General features: G+C 41.0%; 1 protein-coding gene across 1 annotated transcript; it reads right to left on the reverse strand.

The window, feature by feature from the left end:
- Window positions 1–2,067: 2,067 nt before the first annotated feature.
- On the reverse strand, window positions 2,068–19,857 carry kitb (KIT proto-oncogene, receptor tyrosine kinase b). The gene is made up of 21 exons (XM_073467110.1): window positions 19,803–19,857; window positions 17,527–17,802; window positions 17,153–17,437; window positions 14,595–14,734; window positions 13,947–14,115; window positions 12,683–12,872; window positions 12,480–12,595; window positions 12,224–12,338; window positions 10,155–10,345; window positions 9,673–9,779; window positions 8,818–8,944; window positions 8,334–8,438; window positions 6,764–6,874; window positions 5,912–6,050; window positions 5,753–5,820; window positions 5,552–5,643; window positions 4,829–4,951; window positions 3,973–4,084; window positions 3,600–3,699; window positions 2,974–3,079; window positions 2,068–2,211 (listed from the first exon to the last, which is right to left on the reverse strand). Exons 1-21 carry the CDS (start codon window positions 19,855–19,857, stop codon window positions 2,068–2,070), a joined length of 2,871 nt encoding a protein of 956 aa, XP_073323211.1.
- Between the last annotated feature and the right edge of the window lie 1,829 nt (window positions 19,858–21,686).

Consider the following 21,686-nt stretch of genomic DNA (forward strand, 5'->3'; position numbering starts at 1 on the left):
TTTTTTGTTGTGTTTTGGTCTGTTATTAACTGCACTGGTGGTGTGTGGAGGGCAATGTCAGTCAAACCACTTTGTTCCAGACTGAAATAAACAATTGTTGGATGGTTTGGATGGATCCCTAAAGGATGACTCCCACTGACTTAGGTGACCCCTTTGACTTTTCCTCTCGAGCTACCATGAAGATGACATATTCTTTTATTAGTATAATGCCCCCACAACTCTTGGATGAACTTGTCATTGCATTTTGAACAGGTATTCATGGTCCCTAGATGGATCACTATGACTTTGTTGATCCTCTGACTTCCATGTAACACCAACAGCAGGTTAAAGTTTTCAGTTACCCAGTGACATTTCTCAGCATCTTCTAGATGGATTGGCATATAGATTTGCAGAGATATTGATGGTCCTACTAAGAATGGACATGGTAGACATTATTACTGCTAAACATCAGCATCTTAGCATTTTCACTGTCAGCATTTTAGCAGTCTTGCAGTTTCACAGAGCTGCTGGCATGTGAACTCTCCCTCATGTGTCACAGAAATGGGAAAACGACAATGGGAATGGACACTTTCCAGTCGGTTCTACCATGACAGGTACTTTCTTTATTATTACAAGTCAACCCACTGTATCAAAACCACATGATCCTCAAAACCAGAATACAGAAGCTCTCTTTTGTCGTCCCTCTGCACAATAACTGTATCACAACCAAATGCATTCAGTATTTAAAAAAAAAAAAAAAATTCTAAAGGCACATCTCTATTGTATTTACATTGCATACATGTTGGACATACAGGAAATCATGTAAAAAGAGCACACAATCAGTCCTAAAGACCTGGCCACAGTGGCTTTGCTAATGAGACTAAACTAAAGCTAACCCTAAAATACATACAGCAATACACCAGTCAGTCAAGTCACAGTATTCAAAGCTTTAACGCACAGGTGGGAGTCAGTGTTTCTGTAACTCATGGCTTTATTTTTTATTTGAGATTATCACTTGCATGCCACCTCGCTTGGCTTATTTCATAAAAGAAGGTACCATAAGGTTATTTTTTCTCAAGGCCAGTTAAAACCAGTTTTAAGGTAGGCTTGATGACAACCTGGTAGTATCTGTTAAACAAGTGACTCTTGCAGTAAATCAGGATTTTTAAAGCTGCAGTTTGACATTTTGGGAAGTACGCTTCATGAGATTACGATGAGACGAGTGATACCACTGTCATATCTGTACAGTACATATGAAGATACAGCCAGCACTCAGTTAGCTTAGTTAGATCTGTCAACAAAATCTGACTACCAGTCCCCCGAGAGCTGGCAGGTAAAGGTTGTCACTGTTGGACAGAGCCCTGTTTCCTGCCTTTATGCTTAGCTGGGCTAAACAGCTGTTGGGTTTACCTCCATACTTAACGCGCAGATGTTTAAGTGGTATCAATCTTCCCATCTAACTCTCGGCAAGAAAGCGTATATTTTCCAAGTATGTTTCCCAAAATGTCTTGATATTTCCATTCAACGGGAGACAAATCTCACAAAAATATGATCTTGCAATTCAGTCATCACAGGAAAAACTCTGCTTATCTATTCTTCAGTCCAAGGTGTTTACTCGTACTTGCAGTCTGCGTTTTTCCTTAATGTAGCGTAATCAACGTGACGTTATCAAGCCTGAGCCAAAACTCCTCCAGCTGCTGATGGGTGATGTTGTGTCTGATTGGCGGTTAGTGCCGCAGTCTGCTTTATATAGACGTGCACCTGATATACCTACCACAGAGATCAATACACCAATGGGGAGGGTAGATAGAGGCCAATACTGAGAGCCCAGTGCAGGGTCGTATATATACAGTATCTATATGTGTGTGTGTGTGTTTGTGTGAGAGTGTGTATATGCGTGTAATGCAGGAAGGCCAGAGTTTGAGTTAGTTTGAGTGAATCTTTTGTTAGTAGTTTACAGAGCGAGTTTGACTCCTGTACTTTGTGCGTTCCATGGAGAGAATGATCAGGGAGGTAGGGGGGATGTTTGTTTTACAGCAGTGTGTATGTGCATACGTGTGTGTGTGTATGTGTGTATGTGTGTATGCATCAGACATAGTCCAGGAAGACATCAGCCGTGCTTTGCAGCAGAGGCTGGGTGGGGGCTGTTGTGCTGCAGACTGAACTCAGTCTCCGCGATGGCGCCCTCTGCTGCTCTGGATGACCTGGATTGTTGCTGAGTCTCAGGTACACCTGAGGAACGACACACATTTGTGGGTTATTAAGTTTGATTACAATGTTTTTCACAAAAAATACAAAGTATGATAGCGTACTGACATATGTAACAAGCCAAAACAGTTCTGTTAACAAATAAATTTACCAAATGTCTCTAGTTTAGTTTAGTTTAGTTTAGTTTAGTTTTGTTAGGCTGTTATTGTAGTTGTGAGTAGGATGTCTGTTTGAGGAGACTTGTAATTTGAAAAAGATTTGGTCAAAATCAATAGAGGAGAGGCATTATCTGGGCTTTTAGTCGGGGGCAGTGGTTCAGAACCACTTAAGTTTATATTTTGGAACAAGCTCAAAGAACACTGCATCCAACATTTCCCATAATTTAACCTGACAGCGACTTTTGCTTGAACCTGATAAATGCCTCTCCAACTTCATGCTCCTGGTTTGTAATACAGGCTTTATTTGGTACATTTGTAATCCCCTAAACTCAAACTAAGATAACCTCAATGACATTATAAGGGGTTATATTTTTTGAAATGTGACAAAAGCTCCTCCAGAGCCACAGAAAGGTGTGTATATGTGACAAGTAAACTGAACTTGATGAGTAAAATCAGTAGAGGGCATCATAGAGGCCTAAAAAGTGTACCATATAACCTCAATGTAAAAGGATGTTTATTGCACATATTACTTATTTCTAGTTCCCTTTGTTCCCTACCTGTATCTACACTTAAATGAAAATAAAATAAGAAATAACATGTTTGTCATGTCACGGTTCCATCGACCTACATTCTTGGTATTTTCTGACAGCAGCAGCTCCGTCCTCTCCACCAGTTTTCTGAAGGAAGGCCTTTTTAAAGGATCATGGCTCCAACAGGACAACATCATGTCGTACCTACAGAGGTGAGACTGGGATTAGTTTCAACATGAGGGCATCTACTGAGTACAGATTAATGCAGCCACAGATACAGCCAGTGTTAAATTAAACAGAGAAGTGGGTAAAAAACATCTATACCAAATCACGCTCATCATGTTGTTAAACATATTGTTGCACAGTCTCTTTTGTAATGCTGAATGCACAATGTGCTCATCTTGAAATCTCCTGGATAGACATTGTATTATTCATTCATTTATTTTTGGATTTCATGTGACTGTGTGAAAACATTTACATTTATAATACATATGTGATTACCTTGGTTATCTGTTATGCAATGTCAACATAATATTTCAGTTCAATTGATTTTCATATGTTATGTCTCTTCCATAATTAATGTAAAACAGGTAAAAAGGTAAACCAATTCAAATTTGGTAAAAAAACAGCGAAAAAATAATCAGCAGATGAATCAACAATAAAAAATAATCAATAGTTGCAGCACTTGTTATAATATTACTCACTCGCACAGATATAAACTTACATTTCAATGGGAGCAAACTCAGGCCTGCTCATCCTGTGGCCCTCCTGAATCATCCTATAAAAAGCTGAGCCCACCTGCATCCCCGGGTATGGGCTGTTACCTGCAACACACACGTACAGTATGCACACGCTTTCAATAATTTAATGTAATTTGTGTCACACATCACAGAGTTATATCATAATGCTGGCTTCTGTAGCTACATTATGCATCACAATCAATATGTTTCTGTATGATTCACCCAGCTAAGTGATGTTGCTGCTCGGGAGCATCATCAGAGCCTCTAATAAGGCCCCAGTCAGCTCAAATGGAGGATAATAACAACTCAGATGTTATGACACAGAAGCAACAGCACAGCTCTAACTGGAAATGTTACCCAGAGAGAAGATTTCCCAGAGCAGGATGCCGTATGACCACACGTCACTCTCGAAGGTGTAGACACAGTCGAAGATACTCTCAGGAGACATCCACTTGACCGGCAGACGAGCCTGCAGGAGGGAGAGCCACGGTTACAAGAGCAGTTTGGACCATGTTCACTTGTTTTTATTCTTACAAACGTACAATAGCTCCTCTTAAGAAAATCTTAATCTTTCAAAATAGAGTGTTGAAGAGTAGTGTTCCTACAGGTGAGACAGTGAGCAGGTACATTTCTTGTGGTATTTGTTTTGGAAACGATTGACAGGATGGATTGCGATGAGGTAATGTATTAATATGTGATTTTATATGTGATATATGTGATCGGACCTGAGCACAGGCATTAATAATAACTATAATAAAAAGCAGTCTTTTCGCTGATGGTCTCGTTTGCTGGTACAGGTCATTTATAATCATCAGAGGAATCACAAGACTGTTTCATAAACACTTAAAAGTTCCTTGTAGTCACTTTAACTTGTATTCTAACTTGAAAAATCATCGAGGACGTATCCTCATTTACAAGGGTGTCAAGATGTAGAACAAAACAGTGTACAAAAAACAAACAAAAAATACCCCAGTGTATCATAGCTAAAAGTTAAAATATAAGATACATGTGCTAGAGATTAATTTAGTAAAAATATTTTCATAAAAACAAAGAGGTATGAACAAAAAGATTAAAATAAACAAATACAAGAGTTAATTATTTGAGAGAATTCAGATCTACTCAGAAGGAAGGAAGGAAGGAAGGAAGGAAGGAAGGAAGGACGGAAGGAAGGAAGGAAGGAAGGAAGGAAGGAGGAAGGCTCAGAGAGACTCACATTGCCTCGGAGCACATAGCTGGCATCAGTTGTAATGTCTCGTGCCAACCCGAAGTCACAGATCTTTGCCACCCTGCCGTGAGTCAGCAGAATGTTTCTGGCTGCAAGATCTCTGTGGATGCACTACACACATACACACACACACACACACACACACACACACACACACACACAGCAAACACAAACACGGAAATGAGTAATGACACTGTAACCGGTTTCTGCTGTGAATGACTGACATTGGGCACACACATACAAATGAGGCGAGACGAGGTTAAACTGCAAACCTGGCAGACACAAAAAGCAAATTGACAGCACTTTACATGAGACCTAAATGCACTAAAAGGATACATTTGGCAAAGAAAATACAATTAAATCTATTCAACTAAAAATATGCAATGTAATAACGTGTTAAAGTCTAGACTTATATGGATAAATACTGCCTAATTTAATAAAAGCAACAAAAGTGCAGCAAGAAAAAAAAACTGCATCAAGAGAGAAACAAAAGTTGGAGCTTATTTAAGATTATCAGTAAACTGTGTGCAGGATCTAATGTAAATGCAGCTTCACCATGTTGACTTCTGACTGTATGGGCACTATTGGCTGACAGCAATGCAAAGCATGTTGGCTCTGAGCCATGATGTGATTTATAAACCAGCTGTAGCAGTTTTACATCTCTTCTGTAACGGCTCTATAAATAAAGCCCACGGTCTGTAAAAGACTTACGTTCTTGGAAGTTATGTACTCCATTCCTTTGGCCACCTGGTAGGAAAAGCTGAGGAGATCTTCGGCATCCAGGGACATCTCATCTATGTCTTCTACATATTGATTACATTGCTTTAGTGGATTAACACAGATTGTACTACAGAAAGTAAGGCAGTCAGTGTGTTGTGAAACATCTGATAAGAAGAGTGAGAGACTTCCTACCTGACTGGGAGGACCTCTCTTTCTCAGAGGGACGCATGGGCATATATCCTGTACCGGCCTCGTCTCTGCTGCACAGTCACACACACACACAAACTCACACATGTAAGCATCAAATGTTGACAACCATTTTGCAGAATTTAAATACACACGCGTACACACCTTGTAGACTCCGTTCGGTTCGAGACGTTGCGATAGTAACCGTCACCAACTTGGGAATTTAGGAAAGACTCTCTTTTTCGGCGCAGGAAGTTGAGGAGGTCGCCATAGCAACAGTACTCTGTGATCACCAGAATTGGGCCTGGCGATATGCAGAGATAAAAGAAACCTCGCTCACTGGTTCTTAAAGCATATGACAGCAAATAACAATGAAACAGAAGCAGAGAGCCAAAGCTGTAACAATGAACCAGAAGAAGATGCTGCATCGGTCAGGTTGAGAGGAATTTGTTTCATTTGACTGAAACAACACAGGACATGTGAAGTGCATTCAGACAGGTTTGAACGATATGTGTGTTTAAAGCTGATATCAATATGTTTGCGGTGAAACACATTGACCAAATTGGTGTCAATATATAAAATCAGTATTTCTCATGCCCAACCCCAAGATGAAAATCTGTGTTTCTTTCCTAATAACTCACTCATGCATACTTGTGTGGAATCTAATCTAAACGCTGTCTCATAATCAATGCTGAGGGCCAGACAGGTACACATTATTGATCAACTGCACAGTAAATTTGTGACCAGTCAAACTGCGTCACGCTTTCATGTCGAAGCTGGTCGGTACTGACTGCCCAATATCTGATTTTTAATAAGAGGCCAATATTTGCTGGGCGCAGCAGCAAGTCAGCACAACCTCTCTAAACAATACCTATTACCATAAAACAAAATCAGTCAATAAATATATAATAAACATGTGCAAATGCAACAAGGTTTAAGTGGCCAGACCACAGTTAGCTGCAATAAAAATGTCCATAAGGATGAGCTAAGTCTGTTGAGCATGGAAAGGCCTCTCACCTCCGACAGTGCAGGCCCCCAGGAGGTTAACGATGTTCACGTGGTTTCCAAGGTAAGTGAGAACCTTCAGCTCTGACATCAGCGCCTCCTTCTCCGTCGCATGAGCATTGGCTGCAATGACATCATCAGGACATTTATAGATGACGTTGTAATTTTGATCATGCACTGCTTGGTACAGTGGCTTGACAGCATAGACAAAAACTCAGAAAAATCTACCTGTGATGTAAAATAATATTATCCTGTATTTATTAAATGCATTTCCTCGAACACATTTTGGTAGAGATGAATTCAGAGTGACAGGACAGCTGCGAGTACAGCTCAGAGAAGAACAACAGAAGCTGCATTATATTTGTAATACTGTCAATAGGTACAGTATGCTCCTCAGTACCTTTGTTCTCAGATAACAATGGTCCATCCTCACTACTAACAATAATTCCAGGGCCAGTGTGCAGTCATCTAAAGTGCCTTAAGTGAATAACGAAGACTGGTGCCATGTTGTGACACAGCCTTCCACTACATGTTGGACATTTTATTGAACAATAGGATAACAGTGACACTGTTTCTTTAGTTGTCCTCCTTATTTGATTTGAAATTGAAATTGTTGTGATGTGTTTTTATGTATTTCAGGATTGTGTTGTTTATTTTTTACGTTGAATGTCTTGTGCTGCTTTGTCTTTTCTCTGTCTTCTAAGATTTCGGAACCATGATGGAACAAGCGTTTTTACTTTCATCACTTTTTTTATCCTTTGGATGTGTCTTTGTGTCTGATAATCCTTAAATCAATAAATCAATAAATATAAACTCTTACAGTGTCTCATGTGTTGCTACAACATGCAGCTGCCATTTGTGTGAGAAATCACTCCCTGTTTGCTGCATAGAGCTCTATGTTTGCTGTCAGCCATTTTATTAGCGTCCAAATTGAGTATGACATTTATGCAATATATATTTCCTGCAATGGAACGAAAAAAGCGGTGTGCATGGCAGCACACTAGTCCCTGCTAACAATCGCAAAAAATGCAATGGATCATCTCTGATATAATTATGACATGGCACAATGAAATCAGAGGTTCTTCAACCAAAAGAAGCATGTATTAAATAGAGATTTTATTTTCTTCATCTATTTAAATGTAAATCATTCAGCATATAATAAATTATTATTAAACTGGTCTCAAGCTTCCATTATAAAGTCAGCGTACCACATAAATTGCTGCAGTCACCTTTGGTTACCTGATACAGGCCTGATATGTTTTGATAAATATTGTTATTCTTAATAGTAAAAATTGAAATAACTATTTCCAATGTTTTCTCGAATCTCTTCAGGAGAATCATCTGCAAATAAAAGTGGGTGACACGCAGCACAGGACTCGAACCCCAGGCCACTGCAGCAAGGACAAAGCCTCTGCACATGGGACGCCTGCTCTACCAACTTAGCTAATGGGTGCCCCAAAAATGTGTAAACCTTAAATGTAAAAACAAGTTATGTAATGATAGAGGGAATATGGAATGAGAGATTGAGGAGTGGTTTCAGACACGGCTACAGAGAAAAACAGAGAAAAACACACACACTTACGTTTGAGCATCTTAACAGCGACGGTTGTAACAGTATCTGCAGAGCAGAGTCCATATGCTGTGGCCCTCACTACCTTTCCAAATGCCCCAGAGCCCAGAGTTTTACCTGTGGAAACACACAACACACAGACACACACACCGTTAGCACTTTGCAATGAATTTAAAATACCTACCAGACATGTCATTTGAATATCTATGTCATATACTTTTCCACAAAGTTTCTCCTACTTTTCACTTCAAAACTAGATGTGACGTCACAAATTTATCTTAAGGTGAGCACAGATAACAGAACGTTTCCTCCTCCAACAGATGAATGTGAAAACATCCTTCTAGTGTCAAATTCTGTTCATACATCATTCTGCATGGTGAAGCTCAAGCATCCAAGTGAAGCAACAATAAGAAAAACAAATGTTTTACTTAAATGTTAAACAATAGTAACCACACTAGCATGCCTGCAGATAAACATACAGTATATAACCACATACCGAAGCGTAGTTTCTGTCGAGGAAACTCCCATTTTGAGTCATACGGCAGCTGGGTGGGGTCAATATAAATGTAGTTGTTGCCATGGATACTCTCAATCACCTTCCACTGGATTTGGAACTTTGGTTTCTGTTGCAGTTTGGAGAGAGAAGGGAGAGAAAGTGATGCTTCCTGATATTGTTTATGTGTGACTACATGATTGTACAGCTCACATGTTTTCTCATCACTCTTCCATTCAATTCTTAGATTACTCGGTGCACTTTAGTTGTCAGCTCGTGTCTAGACGATCCTGTGACGATCCCACTGCGAATTCATAAACTAGTTCTCAAGGAGTCTGACTCATCCGAGTGCAATGAGAGCAGCACCCTGTGGGGGCACATTAATGGCCCCGAGGCATGATCTGGGTGTCAAAAAAGCCTTTAACTACAGCAGGTCTGTGCTCTGAATGGCTGATTGATTCATTTCAGTTTCATTAGGAGACATTCATATTGATTAAAAGGGAATACTTCCACTCTTATCCGCTAAATATCGTTACCAAATACAGCAAAAAAAAAAAAAGATGCTTCTAACTTTAACCACAATCATGATGGAGGCATGAGTCATTAGTAAATGAGAGTGGGCCTTTTTCCAGAAGCTATTTAATCCATTTATTTTTCTGTGATGCAAACTGCATATCAATGGCGGCCGATGCACTCGATTTAACATTGATGTCGAAGAATATTTAAACACATTCTGAATCTAATTCAGGCGATTGATGGCCATGGATTTATGAGATTTATGACCATACTCTCACTCAGATTAAATATTTCTTCATTGCACTAATGGCACTGCAATGCATGATTTACATCCTATCTTACCTGCATGTATTTATAGAGCAGCACCACTAGAACGAGGCTGAGGAAGATGCCTGTGGCCACCATGCCCGTTAGAAGAGGAGTGAAGAGTTTATGGGGGACGACACGTTCTGAGAAGACACACACACACCAGAGTAATCAGATATTACATGGATTGCAGTGAGGCACACACAAACACACACACACACACACACACACACACACACACACACACACACACACACACACACACACACACACACACAGAGAGTCTTCCTCTGTCGGTAAGACGGACAGCTGCAGCAGTGGTGTTTGTTTGTGTGAAGGATTAGCGAGTCTATACCATATAATCCCAGCCTGCATAGTCAGCATTCACTAATCTTATTCAATCTGCACCCAGTAACCACACACCTGGCCTCGGCAGACACAGGGGTCAAGGGGTTTGTGTGCTTGGGTATCTCAGGTCACTATGTGCGTGTATTAATACAGCATCTCTGTGGTAGTACCGCTGATGGAGAACAGCGTGTAGGCCTCTTCCCCCTCCATGCTCGCCACGCACTCCAGGGTGTGATAGTGAGCGTGCTCCTTGTTGCTCACGTTCAGCCGGCTCTCCACCTCGCTCCTGCCGAAGGCAGACTCTGTCACCATGGAGACCTCCGGGGTCTCCCATTGGGTGGCATTGGGCAGGTGTGAGCACCTGTTGAGGGGTTATAAATTTGCTTAGGGTCTTTCTCAGTTAAACATCAAATCATGTTTTAGCATTTATACTTCAGTACAGGGATTACATCAGTAGATGGACTCCAGTACAATATGTTCATAACCCCAACACTGATAATCTGTGACGCAGTGTAACTAAGTACATTTACTCAAGTACTGAGCTCAAGTACAAGTAAAGTTGGAAGTAGTTGACTTTACTTCAGTAGTTCTGTTTACTGCTGCTTTATACTTCTACTCCACTACTTTAATATTTTAACTTTAACTCTGCAAAAATTATTTGATCACTTTAGTTACAAGTTACTTTGAATGCTGCATCAGTGTTGTCACATCTGTTGTCTCCTAAAATCTCAATTTTTTTCTCTCGCTAATTCTGCCATCACCATTTTGATGATTTCTTGAGTCCTCAGATGCAGTTCTTAAACTATCATTGCACAGGAAGGCCAACAAATACCTACGTACAGCAGCTTTTAAGTGTGTAACTACTGGATGGCTGAAAGCAGTACCTTGGTCACATGGAGCTAATTACAGACTCATTAAGGCTCCAAAAATCCATCTAACTAAGCTTTGACTTTTATTAAGCCCAGTCGTGGCTTTTATTAATACAGTGAGTTTTATTAGCCAAGGTGTTCGGCCCTCCTGCTTCGTACTTACTTATATATTCACAATATTTACAATTATTATTTTTCATGGATTTATTTACATCTTCATATATAGATATAAAGATATTTCTGTTGTGTTTTCTGTTTTATTTGCTTAACACTTGATTATAATGTGAACAAATGTTATATACAGCTGACAAAGTGTATATATTGTTCTGTTAATGAAAATAAAATAAAAAAATCAAGTAAAAAGAAAAGGAAAAACTGTCTTTGCAATCCTATTGTTCAGTCTCAGTCTCCACTTGAGCTCTCCTTTTCAAATTGGGTGTCATAGATGATTGAAATCAGAATACATTATGAAAGGCGAAAGCAAGAATTGCTGTGGTCACACTAATCTTATTTTATCCGTTATCTCATTTGTAAATTAATGTCTCAACATAACAAAGTTGCTTTTCTTGGGAAAAAAATATCTTAATGAGATATTTATCATGCAATAATTAACTTCAACCATTCTCTCGTTCTACACCGAACAATTTATTTGACCAACAAATCAATGAATTGTTCAGTCTATAAGATTAAAAAAACCTATCAAAAGCCTGTTTTACTAGGGCTCAAAATGCCTTAAAACACTCATGCTGTGCTGACCAGCAGTCAGGATCCAGATGGCTTATTTGTCTGAATGCTAATGAGACTACGAGATGAGACATAAACCTGTTAACCAACTTTTTCAGCTCCCACGAGCATCTCCTGCTCTCAGAGGAACTGCCAGACTAAACAACAGAAGAGATGAGTCATGTTTCGCGAGTAAAATGATCTGAAGTCACACACTGCTGTTCAGTTACAGTTTGTGATATGAGCAGCAGAAAACTAAAGTCCAAACTTTTTCATTGTATATTGAAAGGTAAATTTAAATGCATAAAAAATCATTTTAATTGCTATATCTTATTTTTCATGTTGCAAAACTGGTATTTTGACATTGGTTAATGTCATTAATGTGATAATTCATGATATGATAATCCTCTGATCTCTCCTCTTTCTACTTTCACCAGATAGACTTCTCCATAAATAAATAAAATAAGGAACCAGAGCTGCTGGTGGAACAATGAGACATGTCAAAAGTTCACATCCAGCTCGTGATAATTCAGTAGCTGTGTATCATCATCTATCCAGCCCTGTTCAGACGTAAGTAACATAATAAAGCAAATACAGTAGCATGAACACACTCTTGATTAAAGTAGTGCAATATATTTTAGGCGTACCTTGTGTGGGGCAGCTTGCAGAAGTACCAGCTGATTTTAGGGACCGGGTAACCCGCAGCGATGCAGCGCACCTGTCCATCAACAGGCCCCTCCTGGGCAATGATGACCGGCTTACCTTGTAGAGGAAATGGTGGGCAGATTGATAGAAAAAAGATTGTATTTAATGTTTAGTGTAAGTGTTTATTACAACCTGGAGAACTCAAGAGTATTGTGTCCAATTGTATAAATCAGTGTAACGGCTGTGAGAGCTACTTACTGTTGACGTACACGTGGAACGAATGATCGACAGAAGCATCCTCATGACTGGCTGAGAACTTGTAGATCCCTCCCTCAGAGCCGAGGACTCTCACTAGTCTGAGCTCGCTGACATATCTGATAAAACAAATGTACATTTTAAATTCTGTGCGTGTGTTTACATGCATGTCTACTTGCAGTTGATATGCTGTAAACTCACTGTACCTGTACTTGCGGCGGTGAATAGTGATAAAGTGCTCGGTGGTGTTCAGGAGCTGTTTGCCGTTGTAAGACCAGGACAGGGAGCCGGGTTTAGGATAGGCATCAAATTCAGCTCTGAGGCTCAGGCTCTCCCCCTCTTTAACATCAGCCTGGACTGGACTGGGGTTTCCTAACATGGTAATGAACCCCTGCTCTGGAGGACAACAGAAATACACAGAGTTAAAGGAAAAGTCCACTTGTTCACTTTACACTTTAGTCCATCTAATATTCAAAGTCTGCATTAAAACAAACATATATTAATTAATCAGAGATGAGTAAGTACACATTATCTGTATCTGTATCTTTCCGCCCATCTGTGGGTATTTACGCAGGTAAGTGCAACAAAATAGTTATTGAACATTTGTGTAACATTCCTGGAAAGAAGACATACATTTTTTAAAAAAAGGCAGGACAGAGCAAATATGACAAATCTATATGACTTTTGTAATATTCTTCTATGTTGCTGCAACTTTTGGTGCCATAACTCAAGACTGTCAAGACTAACCTTGGTTTTAGATATTCTAACTGGGATATACATTAATAACACACTTTGACTGATGGTAGCTGTTTCCCTGAGGCGTCTACGTACTAATTTGCAAAAATTTAGTATGCAAATAAGAGATTATAAATCCTAGAAAATGTTACACTCGTGTCAACTGTGAACATTCCTGTGAATAATGTAAAGGAGGAAGATGGGTGGACTTCAGACTCAACTTCTATTCGAAAATGACTCCTGACTTCATTTTCTGACTCAACTAACATTAACACTGTTTGTTTCCATCAAGACGATGCCTAATTCCCCAAACCCAGCTTGAACCACTCCAACAGTATCCAATCAAACTGCAGGAGAGAACCATGAATAACTGATGTTACATTAATGAGCTCCAGTTGGAAAAAATAAGACCAAAGATAATTTCATTCGTGACAAAAAACTATGCTGTGATCAACCAAAAAATGATTCGCGGTCTGCAAAACATTCAGGCCTGAAATTACAGACGAATATGCAACAACTTTCAACTTTGTTTGACATTTGAAGCTGCACAAAGAACTGTAAGTCATGGCTCTGCTGTTAAAATGGCATTACATTTGTACATTATGACTTGTGTAGGTTTAGGAGTTGACTTGAGACTTAGGTATGCCTCACAAAACAATGACTTGGTCCCACGTGTGCTGACTGCCTACATTGCACACATGCATGCACAAAAAACAATATCTTGTTCTTACTCACCGCGGACATCCAGCTGGAGCGCCGTGGCACTGGTGCCCCTCTCGTTGAGGGCGAAGCAGCGGTAAGAGCCTGAGTCTGATTGGTTGACGGCTGTGATCAAGAGGGAGGTGGCACGTTGATAACCACGGGAACCGGGCAGGATGTGCGAGGTGTGGGACTCATCAGGATGCTGCAGGGCATCGAGCAAAGTTGACCTCAGACAAATAATCTTTCCTCAGAGCAGTGTTTAAATCTTAAACAGCTGCCTTAACATTAAAAAAAATCAAGGACTGTAGCCAGGATTTTAAAAATACTTGTTCAACCAATCAGTATTCAAAGACATTATAATATTTTTCATATTATTTATCCATTTAACTCATCAGTTACATTTTCTGTAAATTGTATCTCCTCAAATGTTGTGACAAACATTTCCTGAATGCCTCTTCATGGCATTAAAACCATTACATTCCCAGAAATATGACTTCAGTAGCTCAAGCCCTAAAATAAATCTCTATTTGGCTGTTTCTTGCATTGCTATGGGTAGTTTCCTTTGAAAAGAAAAGCCAGTTAGAAACACAAACAATTTCACACCCTGACAGTCTATCACCCTCACAAAGAGCCATAGGGGAGGCAGCCCGTCCGGCAGGTGACTCCCTACATCAATCTCACCGCTGTCGAAGGGAAATCCCACTTAAGACTGATGTCAGGGTTGACATTGGTGGAGCTGCAGGTAATCTCAAACTGCTCTCCTTTTCTCAGGATAACAGGGTCTCTCTGGGACAGCGTGACCATCGGCGGCACCTCTGGTACTGGATCAAGAGACAACATTATCATGACTGATAGAGCTGACACAAGCACACTACATGTTGTTGTTTTTCTATATCCATGCCCATGGCTATAAGAGTCACAAGGACCCTTTGGTCACTTAGGTCATGACCTTTTGGCTGCTTAAATTATTCTATCACATGATATACAGTGGTGTAAATCGCTCTGAATTTTAGTTTGTGCCTAAATGTCTAAATCTTGATCTATATACAGTGTTCCCCTGAGATATTTCATCAGAATGCTGCTAAAAAGAAGACACGACATATAAATATCTTATCCGTGTCCTATCACAAAGTATACTTGAGGACGTGTGACAGGGTATTCTTTAGAGGACAAACACATACCAGTGCCAATGCACACAAGTACAGTATTTGCATTGGAAGACATTTGTACACGTATAAACCAGATTATTATTTCCCGACATCAAATGCCTGCTGACGTCACTTCAGCGGCTGTGTTCGACAGCCTGCGGTAATTCTATTTACCCCAAACACGGCCTTCATGCACCGTTACAAAGCTTTGTTCAGTATGGGACTCTAATCCCTCTGCTCCTCCCTCCCTCACGTCTCTTTTCTCACTCCCTCTCTCCATCAGTCAAAAGGACACTACGTCCCGGCTCCTCCCAGCAGCTCGTCTCTGTTTAGACTTCTTGCCACTGCAGACCAGACAAAATGCTGATGCAAAGCAGGCACAAATACAAATATGATCAGTGTCCAATGACGCACACTCAAAATGCTTTCACTGCACATTTTCTTTTAATTTAACTCACGGGAAAAACTATGTGCTAAACCTTTCTTGCCAAAACACATCTACAAAGTGGAAAGTAGAGGAGGCTTCTTTCATTGCTGCGATTAGCTATGATCTCTGCCAGGACGCATTATGGTGCATTATTATGGCATTATGTTTTATGTAGGTTTGTAGCTAGACGCTCTAGAAATGGGAATGATGATGTGTCCACCACTTTGACTGAAGTATCTAAACAATTACTCAATGGATTGCCACAGAGTTATGTCCAACGCTTTGGTTTATTACCAAAGACCAACAACACTTCCAACAACCTCAGCTCTAGTTTATGTCTAATTAGCTAATGTTAGCATACTAACACACTAGACTAAGATGGTGAACATGGTAAACATTGTACCTGTTTAGGTGCAACAGCAAGTTAGCATTGTCACTGTGAGCATGTTAGCATGGCCACATTAGCGCTGAGCTCAGAGCACCAACGTGCAGCCTCATAGCACAGCTAGCATACATACGTAAACAAGACTATCAATCACAAGTGAATCACTTTGACAAGTAATGGGACATTTACAATACAGTTCCTTAAGGTTTTCCCTTCCACTGACTAATCACTGGCAGCAGATAGCCACTTTTAAGCTGAAAAAGTATGCTACAAGAGGTACAGTCAAGCTATTTTACTAGCTAGTGTACTATCTACTTTGTGGAGAATCAATCGCGCCAGGCTTCAAGCTATGTTCTTGTAGTTGGACCACAGTGGTTCGGACCAGTCAGTGTCCTCTGAGGAACTACTCGCAGCTATTGTGTGGTTTAGGAGTGACGACATCTTGGACAACTAGGTACGGCAACACCACTTAGACAAACCACATGCAGAACTGCAGTAAAACTGGAAAAATTGTTAACTGTCATTTATAATTATGATTATATTTGCTAATGATTGTTTCGACCGCTGTGGTTCGTGGTTGTCTAACGTAGCAGCAACCTATAAGGAACCACTAATGCCATTCTTTCGGTGTGACGACCAGCGAGAGAAGCGACTGTCGGTTTGAAAACAACAGTGGCAGCTCCTCAAGAGGTTAGATAAGCTGTTGTAGCATCAGTTACATCAAACTCAGGAGTATTTCATCACTGGAAGTAGAGCAAAAAACAGCACTGAAGGCTTTTCGAGATGGAAAGATGTTTGCGCTCTTCTCTCGACTGACTTCAGCAGGAAGTTTGCGTTAACGGGCTCCACTGGTAGCGCTCTCCTACTGTTGATCTGATTGATTGAAGTTAGCCCATATGAATGACAGATGGTTAGTCCAGCCACTTGCCAAGCATTTTTTTTTTTGGGAGTGCCTGCCCTTTTTCAAACAGTTTCCAGGGACGACTTTCCAGATGGTTCGGTGTAACAACCCATCTGGCACGTCGGGATGGATCTGGCCTTCAAATGCTTTCTGTGAAGCTGACAGGTGCCTCTCCTTCACCGCCTTCCTGTTAACAGCTGCACATAAATCATTCACTCTATCCCTCTTCTTACCTTTTTTGCTTAATTAGCACCGAGATGACACGTCTTGTAAAGCTATGACACATGCAGAGCCATTAAACCCCGGTATGAAACCCTTTTGCCATTTTCAGAAACAAGAAGCAACAAATCACTCCTGTCCATCACGTCACTCACTTACCAAGTCGTACATCCACAGTGTATTGGCTCGATGTCACTTTGACTCCACCGAGCTGTCCCACACATACGTAACAGCCCTCGTATTCCTTCCTCACATTGCCGATGATGACGCCTCGCTGGAGGTTGCTGCTGAAACTCATGCCAGAGGGCAAAGGTCGTCCGTCGCAGGTCTCTAAAGCGAGGAGCGTGACCTCGGGGTCGGTCACAAGACAGGGGATGGTGCAGTTCTCACCTGCACGCACCAGGATGACGTTCACCATGGTGCGCTGGAAGGCATTCTGGGGGTCTGAGGAGATGAAAGAGAGAGGGAGATTTGGATTGGCTGATGTTATTAGACAGACGCACGTGCCTCTCCTCCTGAACTCAAACACCCACCTTTCACATATACGTAGATAGAGCTGTGTTCCAGTGTGCTGTTGTTGACACACACGTAGCGACCCATGTGGTAGACCTGCACTGCTGGCACCCTGACATAAGCCACTCCGCCCTCCTCCACCTCTCCCTCCGGCCTGCGAGCCCTCTCCCTCTGCCACCTCAGCTTGGACGGGGCACCAGACGTCGTAGCATTGTCATGGCAATGCAGCTCCAGCTTCCCCCTCTTGGGAACGACTACGTGAGGCCCGCCGGGGGAGATGACTGGCTCGCACCACACTGGAACAGAGCACGTACAGTATGGTTGACGTATGCTGTGGACCTGGATGCTATTTTTAAAGGCGGGTTCAGTTTGGGTAAAGATCCAGCACAGATGGAAAAAAAAACCTGCTGCTTTGAGTACGGCTAATGTAGATGAATTGGTAGCTCTAGGACGAACAGCAAGAAAGAGATGGAAATCAATAAAAAGAGCAGAAAGCAGAGCAGTAGGGCTTTAATTTAAGATTATTTTCATGACTGGTTAGTATTCAGATTATTTTGTTGATAATCTATTAATTGTTCAGCTCATAAAAGGCCAGGAAATAGTGAAAATACCTGATTTCCTGGGAATAAAACAGCTTTTCTGTGGTGGACAACTCTCCAAAACCCAAAGGTATAAGCAAATAAGACAAAGAAAATCCTCACAAGTGAAAAGCTGTGACAAAATATTGTTTGGTATTTTTGCTCAACGTGGTTCTATGTGACAATTTGTAGGAATTAAATGTATAAATCCCATTTTATCAGCCATATGTGAGTAGATTGTAAAATTATGTCAAAAATGAGACCTTCCCCGTTTCTGTACAAGCCTGTGGACGATTTGTTATAGCTGTTTAAAGCTGCTGACTGTGGATTTCTTTGTGAAGGACTCAGGTCGGATTTTCTGCGACAACAACCGGCTTCCAGCACAACACAGAAGTTCCACAGAGCTCCTTTAAAAACAATAAAATCGACTATCAAAACAGTTGCTGATTATTTTTCTTTTGGTCGACTAATCGATTAATGGACTGATCCTTCAGCTCTGCAGGAATGTGATGGTTAAATAGGATGTTATGATTGGCACAGAGCCCCTTAAGACAGAGTGCTATCAAACCACCACGGCTCAATTGATCAATCGATAATTATGAGCAGTCTACCCGCTGAGTAATCATGCATTAAGGCCCCTAAATCCATACCCTTAAGATGAGTAAACTAAGCTTGCTTCTCAGTTTTCTCACATTTCTTTCTTTCTTTTTTGGTGCAGATTTCCACATGAAAGGCGCCATTTCAAGAACAAGATTTTCATGTGACTGTTGTGCCTCCAGGCCAGACTTAGAAAACCAGGAAAGGATGAAGCATGTGGATGCAAATAGGCCTCCACTTCTTGAAATGTCAATATCTGTGTTTTCCTCAGGCTGCCCGAGAGTTCACGCTTTGCAGCTGCTATCTGCGAGGATCTGCGCTTTTGCAGTCGGTCCTGTGCTGTCTGAGCAAGCAAGAGGTTTCACACAGAACCTGAGGCTGTGCTATGAGTAAACACAGAGCACTTCATGGCAGCAGTGAGAGCTGAGGAGATGTCAAGGTGCTGCTGGGTGTGTTTGTGTGAGAAGATGTGTGTCTTCTTTGTTCCTTCTGCTGCCAGTGCAAGGGCGCACAACCTAATCCCCTTTATTTCGGTGGGATGAATAATTCATCTTCAAACAGTTGTCGAAACACACACACACACACACACACACACACACACACACACACACACACACACACACACACACACACACACACACACGCACACACAGACGCACACATGCACGCACACACCTGTTGCCTGGCCTGAAAAGCCAACCTGAAGGCATCTCATTCACCTCGACGCGCAGTGGTTACGCAAATGAGTCCAGATATGATCTGTGGACTTGAGCTAATAGGTTTGTCTCTGTGCACCATTAAACTCCACTTTATGTAAATGTCAACCACGATATCAGGAACAATGTGTGTACGCTTTTCAGTAACGGAAACATGTATGCGCAATCGCATGCGGGTCACACCTGTATAAGTCTGATAAAGGACAAAAAAAGAGTGTTTTTTTTAAACAGAGCCACACTTTAGTCATCTGAAAACACACAGACTGTCAAACAAATGCAAGAAACATGTAGAAATATAGATTTTAAACTCATCACTGCTCTCACGTCCCTGTGTGGGGTAATAGATATAATAATTTACGACACATTAATTCAATCATTCCTGTAAGCTTGGAGTTGTTTTCTTACCTGTGAGTGGCAGCACATTAAAACATGATGCGACAATAACCCAGTGGTATCTCATGATGAGGCGGTCACACTACTCCGTGCGTCTCAAGCGCAGCAATAATAACCATCGTTTGAGATCCACATGCAGCGCAGCAACACTGACCAGGTCCCTCCGCACAAACACAATGATCTGAGGCTGAGACTCCCTCTGAACGAGCTGACTGGAGCTTAAAGACACAGTGCAGCAGCTCCTCTCCTCCTCCCTGCTCTCTGGATCCCTGCCACTCCTTTCTGTCCCGCATTGGCTGGAGGCTGGCCAAGGTGATGAGTCGGTTATTACCGGAGTCGTCCTCACCGTTTCTTTTTACACAGTCACTGCGAGGGAAATAACGTAAAGAAATTCCCCAATAATGGAGGAGGAGAAGTGTAAATGAGCAGGAGTTTCCCTGCAGAAACACTTAACAGTTTGTGATGCACCTCTCATGTTTCCCAGCTCTAATCAGCACTCTGTCCAGATGTAATCAACTTTATCTCCCACAGCCAAGCCTCCACACCGACTACAAATAATACAAATATCAGTTATTATCAAAACTTTATCCTGTTAAAAACATGATTTGGATAATTTAATTCTTATTGAAACATTTTGAAAAAGTAGATAAAAACACAAAAACTGACTAGTTGTATAATATCAGAATTTAAGGAAAAGTTCAACTGAAAATGAAAATTCAGTCATCATCTACTCACCCCCATGCTGATGGAAAGTCAGGTGAAAATTTGTAGTCCACTAAACATTTCTGGAGCTTCCCCGCAAAACAGCGTTGCAGCGTTCTCCTAAACAACTGAAGTAGATGGGGACTTCTTAAAAACAAAAACAAAAAACAAGAAAAAAACATATAAAATGGCTCCATACAGCTCGTCTGGTGTAAACTAAGTTGCTGGAAGTCCAGAGATGCCAAATTAATTTGAAAAGGAGTTATAGACACCCTTGAGTCTTGAAACACCTTTAGCTTAGCAGCTACAGGGAAGATTTCGGCTTAAAAAGGGTTTAAATAACGTCTTTTCAAAACAATGGATCGATGGATTATGCCGAATGATCTGTATGAAGCCATTTTATGTTGATGGCGGGCTTTTAAAAAATATTTTAAAACAAGTCCCCTTCTACTTCAGTTGTTTAGGAGAATGCTGCAACTCTGTTTTGCCGTGAAGCTCCAGAAATGTTTTGTGGGCTATGACATTTCCCCAGACTTTCTATGAACATGGGGGCAAGTAGATAATGACTGAATTTTCACGTCTAGGTGAACCGTTAAGTCAGACGTCTTCTTCAATATACCATTCTTTATTCCCCAAATGTTTTTGTCTTCGTAGCCCCCAGTGTCAGCTGAGATCGGCCCCAGCACCTCTGCGACCCTGCAAAGGATAAGCGGTTACAGGTGGTGGATGGATGGATGGAGCCCCCAATGTCCCCATTTTATTATAGTTCATCACAAATGTATTTGTCATAAACCTTCAAATGAAGGAACTTGAATTTGTTGTGTTATAAAAATTGCAATCGTGCCACTCAAATTTGTTTTTTCTCTTCCACACCTTTAAGCCTGGTTGGTAGGACTAAAGGATGTGTGAACTGGAAAGGAAACAAAGACTGCACACTGTCACTCATTTGAATTCTTTTTATTCGGCCAGTTGAACTCTCCACCTTGTTTGTTTAGTAGACTTTCATCAGCTAAAGAGCGAAGCTGGAATAACCTGTAACAGGGCCCTTGAGCAAGAAAGCCTTGACCATTTCATTAATTATTTGTGCAGAACTGGTGCACGTAACCAGTCAAATTTGTAATTAATTAAAGAAATTGTCAAAAACAAGCTGAGGAATCAGAAGGGTCACAGGCTTTGGTTTGGTACGCTGGTAAG

The sequence above is a fragment of the Pagrus major genome, chromosome 1 (assembly GCF_040436345.1).
Source record: "Pagrus major chromosome 1, Pma_NU_1.0".
Lineage (NCBI taxonomy): Eukaryota > Metazoa > Chordata > Actinopteri > Spariformes > Sparidae > Pagrus > Pagrus major.